Consider the following 21,117-nt stretch of genomic DNA (forward strand, 5'->3'; position numbering starts at 1 on the left):
GGGTAAATAAGTAAATTAACAACATGTAAAGCATAAACACTACCCAATCAGAATCTTCTCGCCCGTGGGAGAACGAAACAAACCTTTGAGTCTTGATAGAGTTCGTCGAAACTCAAAGGAGGTACTTGTAATTAACCCTTTCTTCTTCGAATATTAAACTTTATCCAAACACCAATCCGATGTGAAATTCCGATACTGCCCTCATGACTGGGACATCATATAATTCCCGTTTGCAACACCTACACTGAACAGCAACTTTACGTTTCATCTTCGGACAAAAGCAGTAAAGCACCTAGATTTTAGCAAGAAAGAGAAGCCAAAGCTTCAAGCTTTCATTCATAGAGAGAGAAATGGAGAGAAAAGTTCTTATTGTGTGCAGTTTTGTTGGCTTCTTGGGGCTTTTATCAGCTGCTACTGGTTTTGGTGCAGAAGCTACAAGGATTAAGGTGAGAAAAAGTAGAAATAAAAAAAATGTTCTTTTTTCATTTTGGTAGTTTAGATCTTGTTTTTGTCATCTGGGTATGTTTCAAATTGTTGTTTCTTTTGTCTTTTTCGTTTCATCTTCTTATTTTGAGGACTTAATCACTAACCCATGTTTGGTTGCTGTGAAAACTGAGGGAAAGAGAGAGAAAATTATTTTGTTTTTGTTGGTTAGTTGATTATTCTGTTTGGACAGAAAGAATAAGGTAGAAAATGGAAAATAAATAAACATTTTCGGGTGAAATTTTAATTTTGAGGGACCTCTGAGAAAAGAAAAAACTTTAATTAATATGGTGAGTGATTGATATTGAATTAGGTAGTGTTTGTTTATTATTTTCTTTCCACAAGCCAAAAAACAAAAGAAAATATGAGTTTTAAATTCCATAATTTTTAACTTGTCCTGTTAAGACTCAGAAAAATGAAAATGAGAACATAATTGTTCTCACTATTATTATTTGTATGACTATAAAAAAGGTAATTTTTGCATTTGAAATGAGATATAAATTCCCAGCTGGTCTCTAATATTTGGAGTATGTTGGTAGGAGTGATTTATGAAAGTTCTAAATATTGAAGTTTTCTATGAAATTCCGAATTATGTGCAGCGTGCGCTAGTGGAGATTTGGTTTTTCATTGTATTTTGAACATAACTTATAGAAAATAAAGTTAATCTTAAGCTACATTGGGATTATAGGACTGGTAAGTTATAAAATCCAGCAAGTTTTGATTGCTTTCCAATTAACATACTTAAGTATCCCTATGCATACCCAAGTTCTTTACTCTCTCTTTTGTTACATCTCTTTATCGCTTGGTTGCTTTATTGAAGAAATCCTTGATATTATGCTCTCATCCACCTTTTCAACCATCAGTATTCTTATCTCCATCTTCTTCATTTGTAGGATGTCATCAAATATTTCTTAAATTTTCTTAATTATTTATGATTCTTTTTTATATACTTTATTTATTTATTTTTTCTGTTATTGATTTGAAGTACTATCTATCGATCGTTTAAACTTTTGTGTTAGTTATCTTTATTATTATATACTATTCAACTCAGCCAAAAAGAAAATTTTTGACTTTGTCAGGTCTTCTTTTTTTTCTTTCACTGCTACAATATAAAATGTAGAGTCATATCTGAGAGACCACTCTCATTTTTTGTTTTTTGTTTTTTTCCTCCATTGCATTCTTTTAAGGGGCAACGGTGGTTGATTTTAGTTGGGGCTTATCAAAAACGAATGACCCTGTCAGTTCTTAATTTATCTAATCCAAACTGTTGTTTAATATTGAAGTTTTAGACAAAGGCTCAGGTCTTTTATTTCATCTCTGGACTATTTATTCTCTACCTCAGTTTTTGGATTGGCGATAGGGCACTATATTTGGTCTTATCGAAGAAGAAATGGGAATGGAATTCTTCTTAGTACTTGATTCTATCTAAGCAGGATCAGAGTTTCAGTCTTGTTTTTGTCATCTTTGAATCATTTATGTTGTTGCTGATCTTTATATTTTATCAACATGAAACCTCTTCATTTTTTATTTTTTATCTTTTATTTTTTTGACATAATGAAACCAAGCCTTGAATTGTACTGTAATTGTAGCTTAGTTATGTGGTTTGGCTATTCTTCATTTTGCAGGGTTCTGACGTTGATACCACCGATCCTAGTCAGTGTTCATACCCCAGGAGTCCAGCCCTTGGCCTTGGTTTAACTGCAGCAGTGTCTCTTATGATAGCTCAAATTACTATAAATGTTGCTACTGGGTGTATTTGTTGCAGACGAGGCCCTCATCCTTCACAATCTAATTGGACAATTGCTTTGGTCTGTTTCGTTGTTTCGTGGTAAATCTCAGCCACAACTTGTTGATGGAACTTATAATCTGTCACTTGTTTCTAATTATATCTTTGGTTGACAATTGAAATTGATCCTAAGATTCCACTCTCTTTTCTTACTCTTTTATTGCTCAAATCTGCTCTTTCCATTAGATACTTTTTAGCCCTTTACCACTGTAACTGTGGCCCTGCTGGCAACTCTTCTTTACATTTATTTTTTGGCCCATTTGGTATGAATGAATGTTTTTGGTGCACTCTATCCGAAAATCTGTTTGGTTGTGCATGCAAAAACGATTTCCATGACATTCGTTTTCTAATGAAAATTAGAGTTTGAACAGTAACTATAAAACAAGAGTTACCTTTTGTTATATATGTTGATTTTTCAAGATTTTTTACTATCATTGAGCCGACTAACTTATTGTTCATTTAATTTTCCTTCCACCTTATGCTTTGCATGACTTCTTATTGACCTTTTTGGGAATGAGACTATCGTTGCCTGTCTTCTATCAACATTGGATTATCATGTTAGCAGTGTGCATTTCTGTTCTTTTCAGTGCCATTTGCTTCCTCACGAGTTTGAATCATGACTTTGTTGACTGGTACTAGTTTCAATACATATTCTTGTTGCACCAATTTGATTTTTTTCAAATCAATTTCTTTGAGATTAGATTTTTCTTTGCATTGCTGCTGATTATATTATGAGCAAGCTTTTGCAGTTTCAAGAATTTTGCCAGAAATTCGTGGTTCCAAAATCTTTTTAGGTCAATTTAGCTTCTTAGACAATATCAAAATCCTTCCAGAGAATCATATTTTTTCATTGATACCAACATTTCAAAGTGCGAAATAGTTGAAACCATTTATCCTTATTTGTGTGGTTGAGCAACTTTGAGTGAATGTTTTAGTTTTGTTTTATGTCTTTATTATTTTGAATTGATTTTCTTATAAAATCAAACAATACTATATCAATATCAAACATCTAAGAATTATGAAAGGAGGAAAATTCTCGTTGATAAAGAAGGGAAAGTTTGAGAGAGACAAAGAAAAAGGAAGAAATATGTATGGACAAGGGGATGAGTGTAAAGATAGGGTAATCTAGGAGAGGGGTAGAAATAGACGGAGAATGGAGGCCTTTTGAACAATATTAGAATTTATTTGTGTCAAGGCTAGCCCCATTTATGCATCATAAAAGCTCATGGAACCTTCCTAATTGAACTTTGGCCATTATGATAACAGATTATCACTGTATGGTTGGCACGTAATTCTCCTTCTGGAACCAAACACACATATCCCTTTACGTAAGGAGAGATATGGAAGTCTTCCAGGTCCTAATATGTTCTTGGTGGTTTGTGCAATATGATTGAGATGAAGGGTAAATTAGAGAAAAAATAAGTTGCATTCAACCTAATAACATTGTGCAGTACTGGTAGAAAGGAAGTACAGTGTGCAAATTCAATTTGTTATGAGAGATATCCCTCTTCCTCTCTACTTGAAATAGATATGCACAGTTACCACTTCTTTGTGTTTACAACTTCTCTACCTTGAGCAACTCATCTTATCAAAGTACTTATGCCTTAGTTTCTCTAGTAGTTCCAAATTTCCTCCTCTACAGTACTCCGGTTCGAACGTTTCATGACAACATGCAATTAACGTGTGCACATTGGACCCAGAAACCAGTTTCCCCCAATAATCAAGTATGACTGTTGAACTTTAATCAAGTTGCATGCATGAACCAAATTATATGCAATACCAAACTTTTCATGCAAATATATTGTAAATTTATCCCAAACTGTAAAATCTGATACCTCATATCCAGTGCAAATATTTAACCACTTTGATCAATGTAATTGTTGGCAGTTATGAGTTGCGGTTGCAAATTGTTTAGCTGAAGCTGTTACATGTATAATTCATGCATCTCTATGTATATTTGTCCTCTTACTTTCCAATAATTCTATGTCATTTTCTACCTTAAAGCACTTCCTTGTGTGTTTCCTCCTTACTGGTGAATAACCTTTTGAATCCGCAAGAAATTAGATTCCCAATTTATTTCTTTTTCCTAACAGTTAGAACATTAACTTAGATAAAAAATTTCATACCTGATATAATAGTCATGGCTTATACATAGCATTTGCCCTTGAAATACTACTACTTACCATGATTTCTGTGGTTACAAGATCACAGTCTTAGGGGCATTTAACTTCAGAGATTATTTGTTACGTATATTATATATCCGGTAATAACATATCCCCAGATCTGATAACCAAGGTGAAAGGTTCTGAGATAATGGTTCTTAGAAAATGATGTTGCTTCCATATCGGGAAACTATCATATTGTTTTATTGTGTTGGTTCTGTGCCCTCTTATTCCATGTTCTAAAATTGTCGAAGTTTACACAAGTTTTAAGACCTAGACTTGAATTCAAGAGAGTACTTATGCCTATATCCTGTGTATTTTATTTTTTTTACAAGGTATGTGATGCTGTTTTACTTTAACTGTTAAATATATGCATCTCATACCAATGGATGGACAGCTAATGTGATTTCATTCTTGTACTCCTGCAGGTTTACATTTGTTATAGCATTCCTTTTGTTGCTAACGGGTGCAGCTCTCAATGATCAACATGGTGAAGAGAGTATGTACTTTGGCAGTTACTACTGTTATGTTGTGAAACCTGGAGTGTTTGCCGGTGGTGCTGTCCTGTCCCTTGCAAGTGTTGCCCTTGGAATACTCTATTATCTCACCTTAAACTCTGTGAAGAATAATAATTCTAATCTATGGGGCAACTCTTCCGGTCCTCATGAAGGTGGCATAGCTATGGGACAACCCCAGTTCCCGCCACCGGCCTCTCAAGATCCCGTATTTGTACATGAAGACACATACATGAGACGGCAACAAATCACCTGACCCGCTAGTTCTCATTCAAACTCTTGGTAGGTTGTGGTCCTAATGTCAATTTCAAAACGTTACTTGTCGAAGCACTATGGTAAACCGGGGTTTTACTCCAAGTAGCCTTATCTTCTGGCATTGATAAAATTATCTTTTTGCTTATATTTCAACCATGTAGAGTTTCTAGAAAGTATGTGTTAATATCTAGGAGCTGCATATAGTACTAAATTTGCATATAATCATGGATCGTTGCTCGGTGCTTAAACTGCATACCCTCGATTTTGATGCTATTGACGATGCAGAATCCTGTGCTGTAAGGCAGTCAAGTTCAGTATCTTTTGTAGTAAGAATCTGGCGATAGGGCACTATATTTGGTCTTATCGAAGAAGAAATGGGAATGGAATTCTTCTTAGTACTTGATTCTATCTAAGCAGGATCAGAGTTTCAGTCTTGTTTTTGTCATCTTTGAATCATTTATGTTGTTGCTGATCTTTATATTTTATCAACATGAAACCTCTTCATTTTTTATTTTTTATCTTTTATTTTTTTGACATAATGAAACCAAGCCTTGAATTGTACTGTAATTGTAGCTTAGTTATGTGGTTTGGCTATTCTTCATTTTGCAGGGTTCTGACGTTGATACCACCGATCCTAGTCAGTGTTCATACCCCAGGAGTCCAGCCCTTGGCCTTGGTTTAACTGCAGCAGTGTCTCTTATGATAGCTCAAATTACTATAAATGTTGCTACTGGGTGTATTTGTTGCAGACGAGGCCCTCATCCTTCACAATCTAATTGGACAATTGCTTTGGTCTGTTTCGTTGTTTCGTGGTAAATCTCAGCCACAACTTGTTGATGGAACTTATAATCTGTCACTTGTTTCTAATTATATCTTTGGTTGACAATTGAAATTGATCCTAAGATTCCACTCTCTTTTCTTACTCTTTTATTGCTCAAATCTGCTCTTTCCATTAGATACTTTTTAGCCCTTTACCACTGTAACTGTGGCCCTGCTGGCAACTCTTCTTTACATTTATTTTTTGGCCCATTTGGTATGAATGAATGTTTTTGGTGCACTCTATCCGAAAATCTGTTTGGTTGTGCATGCAAAAACGATTTCCATGACATTCGTTTTCTAATGAAAATTAGAGTTTGAACAGTAACTATAAAACAAGAGTTACCTTTTGTTATATATGTTGATTTTTCAAGATTTTTTACTATCATTGAGCCGACTAACTTATTGTTCATTTAATTTTCCTTCCACCTTATGCTTTGCATGACTTCTTATTGACCTTTTTGGGAATGAGACTATCGTTGCCTGTCTTCTATCAACATTGGATTATCATGTTAGCAGTGTGCATTTCTGTTCTTTTCAGTGCCATTTGCTTCCTCACGAGTTTGAATCATGACTTTGTTGACTGGTACTAGTTTCAATACATATTCTTGTTGCACCAATTTGATTTTTTTCAAATCAATTTCTTTGAGATTAGATTTTTCTTTGCATTGCTGCTGATTATATTATGAGCAAGCTTTTGCAGTTTCAAGAATTTTGCCAGAAATTCGTGGTTCCAAAATCTTTTTAGGTCAATTTAGCTTCTTAGACAATATCAAAATCCTTCCAGAGAATCATATTTTTTCATTGATACCAACATTTCAAAGTGCGAAATAGTTGAAACCATTTATCCTTATTTGTGTGGTTGAGCAACTTTGAGTGAATGTTTTAGTTTTGTTTTATGTCTTTATTATTTTGAATTGATTTTCTTATAAAATCAAACAATACTATATCAATATCAAACATCTAAGAATTATGAAAGGAGGAAAATTCTCGTTGATAAAGAAGGGAAAGTTTGAGAGAGACAAAGAAAAAGGAAGAAATATGTATGGACAAGGGGATGAGTGTAAAGATAGGGTAATCTAGGAGAGGGGTAGAAATAGACGGAGAATGGAGGCCTTTTGAACAATATTAGAATTTATTTGTGTCAAGGCTAGCCCCATTTATGCATCATAAAAGCTCATGGAACCTTCCTAATTGAACTTTGGCCATTATGATAACAGATTATCACTGTATGGTTGGCACGTAATTCTCCTTCTGGAACCAAACACACATATCCCTTTACGTAAGGAGAGATATGGAAGTCTTCCAGGTCCTAATATGTTCTTGGTGGTTTGTGCAATATGATTGAGATGAAGGGTAAATTAGAGAAAAAATAAGTTGCATTCAACCTAATAACATTGTGCAGTACTGGTAGAAAGGAAGTACAGTGTGCAAATTCAATTTGTTATGAGAGATATCCCTCTTCCTCTCTACTTGAAATAGATATGCACAGTTACCACTTCTTTGTGTTTACAACTTCTCTACCTTGAGCAACTCATCTTATCAAAGTACTTATGCCTTAGTTTCTCTAGTAGTTCCAAATTTCCTCCTCTACAGTACTCCGGTTCGAACGTTTCATGACAACATGCAATTAACGTGTGCACATTGGACCCAGAAACCAGTTTCCCCCAATAATCAAGTATGACTGTTGAACTTTAATCAAGTTGCATGCATGAACCAAATTATATGCAATACCAAACTTTTCATGCAAATATATTGTAAATTTATCCCAAACTGTAAAATCTGATACCTCATATCCAGTGCAAATATTTAACCACTTTGATCAATGTAATTGTTGGCAGTTATGAGTTGCGGTTGCAAATTGTTTAGTTGAAGCTGTTACATGTATAATTCATGCATCTCTATGTATATTTGTCCTCTTACTTTCCAATAATTCTATGTCATTTTCTACCTTAAAGCACTTCCTTGTGTGTTTCCTCCTTACTGGGGAATAACCTTTTGAATCCGCAAGAAATTAGATTCCCAATTTATTTCTTTTTCCTAACAGTTAGAACATTAACTTAGATAAAAAATTTCATGCCTGATATAATAGTCATGGCTTATACATAGCATTTGCCCTTGAAATACTACTACTTACCATGATTTCTGTGGTTACAAGATCACAGTCTTAGGGGCATTTAACTTCAGAGATTATTTGTTACGTATATTATATATCCGGTAATAACATATCCCCAGATCTGATAACCAAGGTGAAAGGTTCTGAGATAATGGTTCTTAGAAAATGATGTTGCTTCCATATCGGGAAACTATCATATTGTTTTATTGTGTTGGTTCTGTGCCCTCTTATTCCATGTTCTAAAATTGTCGAAGTTTACACAAGTTTTAAGACCTAGACTTGAATTCAAGAGAGTACTTATGCCTATATCCTGTGTATTTTATTTTTTTTACAAGGTATGTGATGCTGTTTTACTTTAACTGTTAAATATATGCATCTCATACCAATGGATGGACAGCCAATGTGACTTCATTCTTGTACTCCTGCAGGTTTACATTTGTTATAGCATTCCTTTTGTTGCTAACGGGTGCAGCTCTCAATGATCAACATGGTGAAGAGAGTATGTACTTTGGCAGTTACTACTGTTATGTTGTGAAACCTGGAGTGTTTGCCGGTGGTGCTGTCCTGTCCCTTGCAAGTGTTGCCCTTGGAATACTCTATTATCTCACCTTAAACTCTGTGAAGAATAATAATTCTAATCTATGGGGCAACTCTTCTGGTCCTCATGAAGGTGGCATAGCTATGGGACAACCCCAGTTCCCGCCACCGGCCTCTCAAGATCCGGTATTTGTACATGAAGACACATACATGAGACGGCAACAAATCACCTGACCCGCTAGTTCTCATTCAAACTCTTGGTAGGTTGTGGTCCTAATGTCAATTTCAAAACGTTACTTGTCGAAGCACTATGGTAAACCGGGGTTTTACTCCAAGTAGCCTTATCTTCTGGCATTGATAAAATTATCTTTTTGCTTATATTTCAACCATGTAGAGTTTCTAGACCGTATATGTTAATATCTAGGAGCTGCATATAGTACTAAATTTGCATATAATCATGGATCGTTGCTCGGTGCTTAAACTGCATACACTCGATTTTGATGCTATTGACGATGCAGAATCCTGTGCTGTAAGGCAGTCAAGTTCAGTATCTTTTGTAGTAAGAATCAGGAAATTAGAGTCTCAAGTTCTTGATGTTATTTGGATAATGGATGCATATTGCTTTCTTAAATGAAAGTTTGTTGAATCAGAAGACCCTTTTGTATAAATGATTAAGATTTGTATATTTGCCTTGACCATTTGCATCTTCCTTCCTTTGTATTGTGTATGGCCTTATTTTTCTTGCACCCTCTTTTATGGTACATTATGTTCGGAAAAGTCTGGAATTCATCATCGGACGTATCATGTCATTCATGTGTCAAGCAAATGAATGAATGTCATTACATCGATATTTTATTATTGAGTAATACTACAGTCATCGAAAGTAGTGCACTGAATTTTATGCATCGAATGATGTAGTGCAATCTTGACCGTCGATTAATATGAAGTTATAATTAATCGATAGTCAGGATTATGTCACGTTATTCGGTGTATTACTTTCAGTGGTTGTATTATTTTTCTTTATTATTTATATGATGTTGGTAATCTACCTGGTGATTGAGAAGGTCAAAGTTCTCATATTGGTGACATTAACTTCAATCAATGAATTGAGAATTGAATTAAATAGTGTGACGGTGAGGAATTTGTTTCAAACTTTTGGGGTATAATTTAATTTAAAGCCAACTAACATTTTGAATTATTTTTTTTTTAATCATAAATCAGTATTTATATCTTTATTTCCATAAGGTTTTTCTTCTGGAATATGCCTTCTACAAGAGGATTGTCAAATTAACACAAATTTTAAGTAAAAAATCCAAGTAAAGAATAACAAAAATATAATAGTTCAAAACCATCTAAAAAATATTTTATTGATTTTGATTAATTAGTTTCAAATTTTATATCTAAGATAATTTATTTAAAATAACAGGGTTTATATTTCGGACCCCCATAATAAGATCATTCACTGTTAATTTACACCCAATATTTTAAACAAGGTTTACAAAAATCCAAAGAAATCAGTTTAATTATCAAAATTCCCTAATAAAAGTATTAAAAGCCCTTAGATAAGAAATATTTAATACTTTATTAAACAATGATTATTGATAAAATTAAATAATGTCTTAAGGGGTTTATATAATTAACTGAAGATAAAAAATTTAACCTAATTATGGTTAATAAACCTTAGAAAAGGAATTATTTAATCCCATAATGTATGATTAAGTTTTAAATACACCCCTAATAATTATAAAATTATCGCTAAGAGCTCCGGCCAAGGGGAGGTTAGCGATAATAAGATAAATCTTAGGAGAGGTTAGAGACAATTCAATATGAGATCATACTTAATTCTCAAACTATGCGGGGCATTTTTGTAATAATATTAAAGTTAAGGGAGCTTCAGCAACCTAGGATAAAAACTTATGCCCTGACCTGGCGGCGAGGGTTTGCTTTTATATGGGCAGGCCGTCACATCGAATTTACAATCTTGTCATCGCCAGACCTCTTCATTGTAGGGATATTTTCGTCAAACCGAAGTTACAACGGCTCTTTAGAAGAAAAAGGTAGCCGTTACACCTTTCAAAAAACCCTAAACATCCCTTTAAAAAAGAAAACAATAAAACAAATCTAAACAATCTGATGAACACCGAAGAAATTCAAGAAAAATCAGTATATAAACTCCACAAATCCCTCTAAGAAAACCCCATTAAAGCTCTCTCTCTTCTCATCTCTTCTCTTGCAATCAACAACAAGCTCTCATCAACGCTCTCTCTAACGATCCTTTTGTGAATTTACATTCATATTTCATCTGTTTCAGGGATTTCTTTACTTTATTTTTTGCAGGGTTTAATAATTTTTTTTGTTGTTTTCTTTCATTTGATTATCTGTTTCCAGGATTTCTTTACTTTATTTTTTGCAGGGTTTAGTATTTTTGTTGTTGTTTTGTTTGTGTTTTCTTTGTTGTCAAAGTTATGGATGCAGGTTCAATGAATTCGTCTTCCAACTTGAAGGGACAACCCAGATACCCACTTCAAGAACATTTTCTTCAGAGAAAAAACTCCAAAGAAAATGTAAAAATCCTCAAAATTTTCAAATCTTTTCAGCAACCATTTTCTTCTTTCAATCTTTATAATCTTTTTTTGTTTCTTCCAGTTGGACAGATTCATCCCCAACCGATCGGCAATGGACTTTGATTACGCCCATTTCATGCTGACAGAAGGCAAGAAAGGTAAGGAGAATCCGGCCGTCAGTTCGCCTTCCCGGGAGGCATACAGGAAGCAACTTGCAGAGACATTCAACATGAACAGAACTAGAATTCTCGCCTTCAAGAACAAGCCGCCAACGCCTGTTGAACTCATTCCTCAGGAGCATTCCACCACTTCTGTTCAACAGACTAAATTGGCCAAACCCCGCAGGCATATCCCTCAGGTGAAATGAATTGTCTAGAGCTTCTCCATTTGAATTGCCAATTTTTGAATTTATTTTGACCTTGATTGATTTGAATATACAGACTTCTGAGAGGACATTGGATGCTCCGGATCTTGTGGATGATTACTACCTCAACTTATTGGATTGGGGAAGTAGCAATGTTCTTGCAATAGCTCTTGGAAGCACAGTGTATTTGTGGGATGCTTCAGATGGTTCAACCTCAGAACTTGTCACAGTTGATGAGGAAAATGGCCCTGTCACAAGTGTCAATTGGGCGCCGGATGGGCGCCACATTGCAGTTGGGTTGAACAATTCTGAAGTACAATTGTGGGATTCTGCTTCCAACAGACAGCTAAGAACTCTGAGGGGCGGCCACAGATCGAGAGTGGGATCATTGGCTTGGAACAATCATATTCTGACCACTGGAGGAATGGATGGTCAGATTATTAACAATGATGTGAGAATTAGAGATCACATTGTGGAGACTTATAGAGGTCACACTCAAGAGGTTTGTGGCCTGAAATGGTCAGCTTCAGGCCAGCAATTAGCCAGTGGAGGCAATGATAATCTTCTCCACATATGGGACAGGTCCACGGCCTCTTCAAATTCTCCCACACAGTGGCTGCACAGGCTGGAGGAGCACACTTCTGCAGTCAAGGCCCTTGCCTGGTGCCCTTTCCAGGGCAATTTGTTGGCCACTGGAGGCGGTGGTGGAGACCGGTGCATCAAGTTCTGGAACACTCACACAGGTGCATGTTTGAACTCGGTGGATACCGGCTCTCAAGTTTGTGCTTTGTTGTGGAACAAGAATGAAAGAGAGCTGCTTAGCTCTCATGGGTTCACTCAGAATCAGCTCACTTTGTGGAAGTATCCTTCAATGGTGAAAATGGCTGAGCTTACAGGCCATTCTTCCAGGGTCCTTTTCATGGCACAGGTAATAATCCGAATAAGTAATTAAAGCCCGAAAAAGTATGTTACTTTCCATTGTCGGTTCATATACTAACAATATGCTGAATGTTTTAAACTTTGTCAGAGCCCAGATGGTTGCACAGTGGCATCAGCAGCTGCTGATGAAACACTCAGATTTTGGAATGTTTTTGGGGCTCCAGAAGTTGCCAAGCCTGCTCCAAAGCCAATCCGGGAGCCATTCGCTCAGTTGAACCGCATCCGGTGATTCGAGCAAGAGAAACATTACAACGGATTTCCAGGACAAAACATTGCCTGAAGACTTTGTATATGCAACTGATATTGAGTCATATATACTTGCTTGTGTCCGAAGGTAATGAAGTGTTTCTTCTATGTATAATTCTCCTCATTGTAGTTCCTTTATGTTACATATCAACTGATAAGTCTTTGCATTTTCTTGCAGACGAATGGTTCAACTACTTGTTGGTGTGTGGCGATCTCAATCAATCTATTATCATGGTTCCCTTTCAGTCCAATGAAATCCCAAGTTAAATAAATTTGCTGCATTTCTAATTCTTGGGGAATTGGGATATTGTACTAGCGCAAAGTTGCTGGGTGGTGCATAAATGAAGTACTTGCAAATATTTATACTTTAGTGAATGTGAATACCTGTTTTTTTCCTTCCGTGGACGTAGTCATTTGATACGAGTCGGATGATGAACCACGTTAAATTTCTGTGTCTTTGTGTGATTGCAATTCTTCTAATACTTTTTATATTTCGACAAATATCAAACCAATAACCTATAATTAAAGGGGTGCACAGACAAATCAAAATGAAACCAGGTCAGTTTCAATTTCACAACTGGAAGTTTGTAAGGTTTCCCTTTGAGATATCTAGTGACTTTGCTGCAGGAAAATTTTACTGGAAAAATGATGTAAGAGTAAATTTTAAAGGGATGGATAATATGCCCCCTCAGGTTTAGGTCCACTAGTCCAAGTCCTGCAGTTTAAAGATTTAGATATACCCATTGAAACAAACATTAAGAAAACATAGACAGTTAGGGGTAGATTCTAAGTTTTTTTTTTATCAAAATGAGGGGTATGTTGGTCTATAAACAATAAAAATCCTCACAAATTAACCATGTTAACGGTTTATTAAAAATCCTATTAGGGGGCGTTTGGTTCGGGGTTAAGTGGGATTATTGGAGTAATGTCATCTTATATTACTTGATTACCATGTTTGGTTGTCAAGTAATCTAAGATACCAGTAATCTTCAAATACCAATAGTAACCACTATTGGTAATATAAGAGGTAATCTGATTACCTCCATTTTCTTAGGTTTTCTGCGATTACCAGGGTTATCTTTTTTTGTTACAATTTTATCCCTTATTAATAAAAATTTTGGACAATAATACCCTTACTTTAAAACAAATTTACATTAATATCCTATTTCAATTTTACCCTTATTTAATTAAAATTTTGGACAATAATGCCCTTATATTTAAAATAATTTACAGACCACCACTGCCACCAAGCCACCACCACCACAGCCACCCAGCCACCACCGCCGATAGTGGGCCAACCACCACGGACCACCGCCGGAGTCCCTAAAAAATAAGGATATTCTTTGGGAGGCTCTGAGAGGCTTCGATATGGCTGTTTCCTGCCATATTGATGGCCGGAAATGGCCAGATTTGATCTGGCCGGATATGGCCGTTTTCGGCCATCAATATGGCCAAAAATGGCCATAGCGGAGCCTCTTGGTCATGGTGACGTACTCACGAGGACTTTCGGGGACATCCAGCGGTGGTTCGCGGTGGCGACAGGCGGCGGCAGAAGCCAGGGGTGATTTCGTAATAAATTAAAGTTTTATATAAGCAGGGGTATTTTAACTAAATCTGAAATATTGGGGGTTAAAAGAAATTATTTAAAAATTAATAATAAAAATAATATTATATTAATATTTGTAAAGGGGACAATTTAATAATTTAAATAACATACCCACCAATTTATTCCCCATAACCAATCATATTAATATAACATACCCACCAACTAACCAAACACATTTTCTTAAAGATTCCCAGTAATCTTTCAAGGTAATCTATCTTTCCAATAATCCAACATTCCTAGTAATCTAACATTTATGAACCAAACGCCCCCTTAATATAAAATACAGAATCTATAATAGTTGACTGTAACCTGGATGTCCATGAAACACCGAGTGACCAAATCAGGAGCTTTTTATATAGTAGGCTTCAGAATGTTAGAACAAATAGATTCACTTTGACAGTTAAATCTACCCAACTAAAGGAAGAGAGAAAATAAATCCTTTTTGTTTCCTTAGATTTTCCTAATTTTGAGTTGTTTGGACAGGGAGAAAGTGAGAGAAAAATTTGTGAAAATGGAAAATCAAAATAAAATTAGATCAGTTTCACAATTGAACTGCAAAAGCGCTTGAATGAAAAGGTTCGTTTTGACAAGCGACAGACAACAAATGTAAACAAAAAAAAAAAAAATCTTCCATTACAAGGTTATTTTATATGAAGTACAAAAGAAGGAGAAAAACCAAGCCTCCGAATTTGTAACAAGCATCAAGTTAGAATGTAAAGGTTTGCTTTGACAGATAAGAATCGTCAATGCTATTGATCTGTCAAAAAGCATTCATCCATATCTGCAACTCTTGACTCGGCCTATATTGTACTTCATGCTTAGCAAATGCATCCCCAAAAGTCCCGGTTTGCTTTCTTACATCTGAAGGATCTATATGATAGAAAACTAGTATCACAATCTGACCCTACATTCTCTTGCATATGAGGAGGCACCACGTAGGAGAAGCATAACCTTTAGAGAAAATTATTGAAATCTTTGATCCTTCATTTGCCTTCAATAGTGATGGTGAAATCTCATCTCCTATCCTAACTTCATCATCGATAAAAGCTATAATCTTTTACGGACACAAAGCTGTATTGAGGTGGCTTGTAAAACTAGACACTACAAAATCAATGTATATTCTAAACTGCCAATCTCTAATATAATTTAGGGTTAATTCAAAACATTAACCTGAATCTTTCTCTTTCCCAGTCCTCCTTTCTCCCACTGGAAGATAAAACCTCCTTGCCGTAAAATGACTCCAACCGACGCTGCAAATTTAATAAACTTTGGCATCTAGAACACATGGATGTTCATGGGCTTCAAAATGTTATCCAGCCTCAATATCTCAAAAAGTAAATGTATCATCAAAAATAACTATTGCTAACTATAGCTTTAGATTAATCAACTGAATTGCTGGGCTCCAGCTTCACACTTTGAGTGGGTTTGCTTCATCCAGTCAAGGCAGCCCTCCCCAGTCCCAGAGGGGTGGGCAAGCTGCCATGCAAGCAGTTTTTGTTGCTGCAAAGTGATGAATGAATTAGCATTTCAAACTTCATAACAATTTTTTTTTTTTTTTTTTTCGGCTCTCAGATGCATAAAGACTGCCTTACCCACTCCCTAACAAGTGGCCCTCTGGATTTAAGCTGCAAAACATTCATAATATCTTTCCCATTAACCGAAGGTTTCACATCCCACACTTTCTCAAGACCTGCACTCCGACAAATAAATTGAACATAAGACAAGACATGTTGAAACTTTGTTTCATGTTTACTATCAAGCATCATGCTTGCATGCTTGTATTCATCCCAAAGTTATATCTACAGAATGATGAAACATTATTTTGTTTCATTTCTAAAGATGAAGGGTCATCCATTGGTTTCAATCTTTCAACAGATATTTTCAAACTTCAGTTTAACCATATTCTAAAACCAATTTAAAACATTTTTTTTTTTCAAACCAGCTATCCAAGCAGCCAGCCGGCTACTCACATAGTGGCCATTTAAGTATCAGTGAATTGTATTTCTTGAACTTTTGGGTTACAGATACAACATAAAATAATATGCATTTAGCAATCTATATTCTGGAGGATCAAACAAGAACTACAAGTAAGAATTAACAGTGAACTGTAAGGACTACAGAAAGGAGCATTTGCCATACCTAGTTTCGTAATCGAATTCTAAACCACCTCAAATAGATCTCTTCTTTTGTCCAGTTGAAAGTTCTTGTTTAGAATATCATCAGTATGGTCAGCGTCAGTGGGATGTAACAAGGAAGAGCCAATAAGGCAACTTGCCAAAAATCTTTGATTTCTCTGAGAAGAAATCCTGCATAAGAATAGGAAGTCGGCCACAAGGAATCTATGTAACTCAAGGTATACCGTGCAAGATGATGTGATTGGAATAACAGAAATACAATGATTATGCAAATATCAAGTCAAGGGATGCTGTATGGGAAAAAAAAGTTACCGGTGTCTTTGCAATTGTGGATGCTTTGTCTACATTCTTCATTTTGTTCCTCAATAATACATATCTTTTTGCTTTCTATTAGAAAAATATATGTGTGTGTGTGTGTGTGTGTGTGCGTGTGCGTGTGTGTGTGGATGCTTTGTCTACATTTTTCATTTTGTTCCTCAATAATACATATCTTTTTGCTTTCTATTATATATATATAAATTTTTCAGAAATTTAAGCAGAATTACAGAAGGCTTTCCCCAGAAGAATTGTTACTGGCAACTAAAAGCAAGACCTTCTCAAAAATCACTAACATTAGATAAAACAGCAGAAACTTCATACCAGTCAAAACTCTGAGTTTCGAAGGAACAAAGTCATCAACCAATTCTCTACCCCAATCAACTTCAACAAGTTTGATCTCCTCAGTGGATATGAGAAATGGAATCAAGGATAAGAATTTCTCCAATGACTTGTGAATGTTCATTACCTAGAAAGGAAAGAAAAACCTAAGTTAAGACACAACAAGAAAGTATATTTAAGCATACAGTTTCAGCATCACTGCCTTTTCGCTAGAGAGACTCCCTGAAAATGTAGTTGACAACAGTATCTGCATGGACAGAGGTTTAGCCTTCAAGCAGCAGATAAAAGAGACTTTTTGAATTCATGCTGAGATATAAAAGCACAGAAAGCAATATTAAAACTATATGCCCACCATTCATTACATGAACTGTCATCTGCTTTCTTATTCACTCTAATGGCACACTTTAGGTTAAGGCAGCTCAAGCCAGGGATTATTCAAGGCATTCAAGATTGTACTTTGTTTTCTATTCATATTAACTGGAAATGAGTCTTGGGCTGATGTTGTAAGAGTTGCCAGAAGGAATATATCTCAATTTTATGTTCACAGTGCATAATAAAATATAAACTGATTTTTTTGCAAACTTTGCAGATAGCATTTTGTCCCCCTTTCAGAGAAGTCTCTTGTTGTTTTAGCACCTGGTTTCTCTAAAATTAATACATTGTTTCAGTTTCCAATAAAAAGAAAGGTACCCAGTAAAAACTAGATGCTTGCAAGAGAAGACATCACTTTGTGAATCACAGCATCAGTAAGGACTTAGAACCACTAAAAAATAATGCAAAATCCAATAAATAAATTTCTTATCTCTTGTTTAAAATTTTCCGTATATTACCTTATATCAAAAAGGTTTATCTTACACTTTTATTGGAAAGGCACACCAAAGTTTAGCCACCAATGAGGACATAAACTTAATACGCCAAGAATTCTCATAAATACTATATTAACAATAGGTTTACACTGATGCTACATCAATGCCTCGCAAAAAATTCCAGAATTTAAACAAGCAATAAAACATCAATATTTTTGTATGTATCACATCAAGATTTTAAAAACAATTCTTTATAAATTCTCAACGAAGTTTTCGGTTTTGATTATACTTTTTCATTCAAGTAAACATTAATCTACTTATTTTGAGTTGGAATAGCACAAGTGAAAGAAAAACAAATGGTGTACCTTGGAATAACCCCTCAGCCTGAAGGTGGCTTTTTACCCGTGGACGATACATACTCAGCCACCTTATTAGCAAATTCACTTCCCAACATGTTGTCTAGCGCAATATCAATGTCATAACATTCTATCCCCAGAAGCTGTAAAGCACAACAAATCAAAGTCACTAAATTCAAATTACTTTTCAATAAAAAGAAAATTAAACAATGTATAACAAGTTCTCAACCTTGTATCGCGGACCCAGCCAACGGCTACACAAAGCTCAGTTTTAAGATTGAAGTGGTGAAGAGTGTTGAGAAGGCTATCAAATATCTTATTCTTGGCGTCCGTTAACTCAATCTTCTCCTTCAATTGAACTACCACTCCAGGTTCCGTCATTGTAGTTTTGCAAACGCTGCAAAAACCCTAAGTTTCTGGTTCTGATTTGGTTTCGAAATGTGAGGGTTTTGTCAGTGTCCAAAGTAGTTGGAGAGAATACAAGTAGTGGCATAGCGCTGCTAGCAACTCTCATGGTCCTGTTGAAATAAAAGTAAAATAAAAATGTCAAATTTGGGATTTTTAGGCAAAAATTTTAATTGAAGAGAATTTTTTTCTCATTTTTTCAAACAATAATCACGCACTGTAAAACAAAATAAAATTTTTCATGTAAGCGAAAGAAATCAACATGATGGAAATGAAAAACGTACTATTTTGAGAGTTACCAGGCGCCGGCGAGGGTGAACAGGCGATGCGAACTCGGTCTGCTTGCGGCAGCGTGGTGACGGCGTTTACAATTAGTCACATTTATCTCTTTCTTCATTCTCCCATGCTTCTCTCTCCCTTACCTCCATTTTCTCTCTGCTTACAGGACATAAAAGAACCACAGCACTTCTAGCTTAAATCTCTCGATTAATACTGATTATCTGTATTAAACTTTACATAAACCATTATTTTGAGCTCCATTTTGACCTGGTTACGCCAGAGTTCACCATCTCCATTAAATCTATATACAAATCATTTCAGTGATTTCACCCATAAAACAAGCTCTCCAAATAACCTAAAACAGGAATCTCCAATTAGTGAATCGTAGACTAATTATAATCTACTGTGACAACAATGTTTTGGCAGGGCATTTTATTAAAAGTTCAAATTTAATTAAAAGGGTGGGTAGTTTTAAATTGTTAAGTAAATAACTATTAAGGATAATTAAACATGATCAATGGCTAATTAGGATTAATGAAGTATTGTGTAATCTTTTGAAAATTATAATATGTCCTCTAAAAGCCAAAATTCTTGCAAACAAACCCAAACACCTTCTTCTTCTTCCTCCAACCATTAATGCACCTCCCCTAGTTGTTGTTACTTCTAAGCTTCATCTACATCTTCTTCTTCCTCATTCCTCTACATCTTCTTCTTCCTCCGCTACTAACATCTTCTCCGCCAAAGATCCGTCTCCTCCTCCTCTTGATATTTCATCCAGGTATGTGCATCTCCTCTTTGCATTTTAAATTTCGATTTACAAAGATTTAATGATGGATTGGGTTTGGGTTATGATTTTGATTTAATTGTTTAGGCTGTTGGGTTGTGTTTTATGTAATGCAAGTTAAAAAGAGTGAAATTTGTTGAATATTTTCTTTCATTGTGGGTAGTTGGGGGTGGTAGCACCGATTGTAGGTGGAGATGACAGAAAATGTGTTCTGAATTTGATGGATCGCTTAAGCGATTTGGTATGTCTGGTTTAATGCAGCAGATTGTAGATCGCTTAAGCGATCATGTATATGGTAGAAGATCGCTTAAGCGATCTACTATAAGTCTGGTATATGGCAGCAAATCACTTAAGCGATGAGGTATATGACATAAGATCTCTTAAGCAATTAGACTTATTTATACTAGATCACTTAAGCGATATACTTGATCGCTTAAGCGATCCAGTATGCGATATACCAGATCGCTTAAGCAATACACCACATCGCATATGCACATCGCTTAAGCGACTCTAGAGATGCTTTTTAAAATCTATCAACCCTTAATATATCGGTTAATAATTTTTGTCTTCTTGCATTATAGGTACTTGACTATTATTAGACATGGTACAAGTGGTTTTAGATGTTGAATATTTTGGAGAGTATGTGGAGGAAGAAAGTTGTTGGAAGTGGATTAGGAAGAGCAAATAAGTTAAAGCAATTATTGTGAGTACAGAAGTTAGTTTTGATGAGCTGATTGATGAAATCATTAGAAAAGGTGGGTTTAGTTGCTCACGTAGTGATATAGTTGTGAAGTATGTTTTAGGCAGAGCTCTTGCAAATTTTAAGGCACCCCCTATTGTATTAATGTCTGATGAAGATGTGAAGTTACTTATGCTTGATGTGGGCGATAACGGTTCGAGGCCGATTTTAACGGTTTCAGCTATGGATAAAGCTTTGGAAGTTGGTTCAAGAATAAGTGATGATTTGGGTGGGGAGAATGCTGGTTTTAATTTTAACTAAAAGGGCATTGATTTCTTTGTTGAATAATCAAGATTAGGCGGTGATTTGAGTGGTGAAGATGATACTGTAGAAGAGGTTGGTCATGTGGGACAGAATGAAAATGTGGATGAGGAGGACCTCATACATGTTCCTGCAGATGTAGAGATTCCTATAAATACAGATTATGCAGAAAGTGTAGTTTGTGAGGAAGAGAACACTATGGTCGTTTATATAGGTTCAGAGGTGACAATTACGGGTAGTAGTGAATCACCTCACGTTTTTACTGATGGATTAGACTTGTGTGTAGGTTATTTATTTGACAGCAAG

General features: G+C 35.4%; 3 protein-coding genes and 2 long non-coding RNA genes across 7 annotated transcripts; 3 read left to right on the top strand and 2 right to left on the bottom strand.

Annotated features, from left to right (window-relative positions):
- The first annotated feature begins 258 nt into the window (after positions 1–258).
- LOC116113395 lies at positions 259–5,480 on the top strand. The gene is made up of 3 exons (XM_031399546.1): positions 259–446; positions 2,109–2,311; positions 4,860–5,480. The coding sequence occupies exons 1-3, from the start codon at positions 351–353 to the stop codon at positions 5,200–5,202; spliced, it is 642 nt and encodes a 213-aa protein (XP_031255406.1). The 5' UTR covers positions 259–350; the 3' UTR covers positions 5,203–5,480.
- A 311-nt stretch (positions 5,481–5,791) lies between these two features.
- LOC116113417 lies at positions 5,792–9,368 on the top strand. The gene is made up of 2 exons (XM_031399577.1): positions 5,792–6,013; positions 8,562–9,368. Exons 1-2 carry the CDS (start codon positions 5,901–5,903, stop codon positions 8,902–8,904), a joined length of 456 nt encoding a protein of 151 aa, XP_031255437.1. The 5' UTR covers positions 5,792–5,900; the 3' UTR covers positions 8,905–9,368.
- Positions 9,369–11,054: 1,686 nt separating this feature from the next.
- On the top strand, positions 11,055–13,248 carry LOC116113419 (cell division cycle 20.2, cofactor of APC complex-like). Of its 2 annotated transcripts, XM_031399580.1 has the most exons (5): positions 11,136–11,234; positions 11,317–11,592; positions 11,675–12,526; positions 12,626–12,871; positions 12,962–13,248. In XM_031399580.1, the coding sequence occupies exons 1-4, from the start codon at positions 11,136–11,138 to the stop codon at positions 12,764–12,766; spliced, it is 1,368 nt and encodes a 455-aa protein (XP_031255440.1). In that variant the 3' UTR covers positions 12,767–12,871; positions 12,962–13,248. The 2 variants fall into 2 exon arrangements, with proteins under 2 accessions (XP_031255441.1, XP_031255440.1); XM_031399581.1 differs by lacking the exon at positions 12,962–13,248 and having other exon boundaries at positions 11,055–11,234; positions 12,626–12,766.
- A 1,759-nt stretch (positions 13,249–15,007) lies between these two features.
- On the bottom strand, positions 15,008–17,298 carry LOC116113461. The gene is made up of 4 exons (XR_004125412.1): positions 17,164–17,298; positions 16,529–16,695; positions 15,982–16,079; positions 15,008–15,889 (listed from the first exon to the last, which is right to left on the bottom strand). It is a non-coding gene; the product is annotated as an uncharacterized LOC116113461 (long non-coding RNA).
- A 90-nt stretch (positions 17,299–17,388) lies between these two features.
- Positions 17,389–19,399, bottom strand: LOC116113394. 2 transcript variants are annotated; one of them, XR_004125406.1, is made up of 4 exons: positions 19,048–19,399; positions 18,573–18,861; positions 18,353–18,486; positions 17,389–17,428 (listed from the first exon to the last, which is right to left on the bottom strand). It is a non-coding gene; the product is annotated as an uncharacterized LOC116113394 (long non-coding RNA). The 2 variants fall into 2 exon arrangements; XR_004125405.1 differs by having other exon boundaries at positions 19,033–19,399.
- Between the last annotated feature and the right edge of the window lie 1,718 nt (positions 19,400–21,117).

This window comes from Pistacia vera, unplaced genomic scaffold (assembly GCF_008641045.1).
Source record: "Pistacia vera cultivar Batoury unplaced genomic scaffold, PisVer_v2 Contig679, whole genome shotgun sequence".
In the NCBI taxonomy this organism is placed as follows: domain Eukaryota; kingdom Viridiplantae; phylum Streptophyta; class Magnoliopsida; order Sapindales; family Anacardiaceae; genus Pistacia; species Pistacia vera.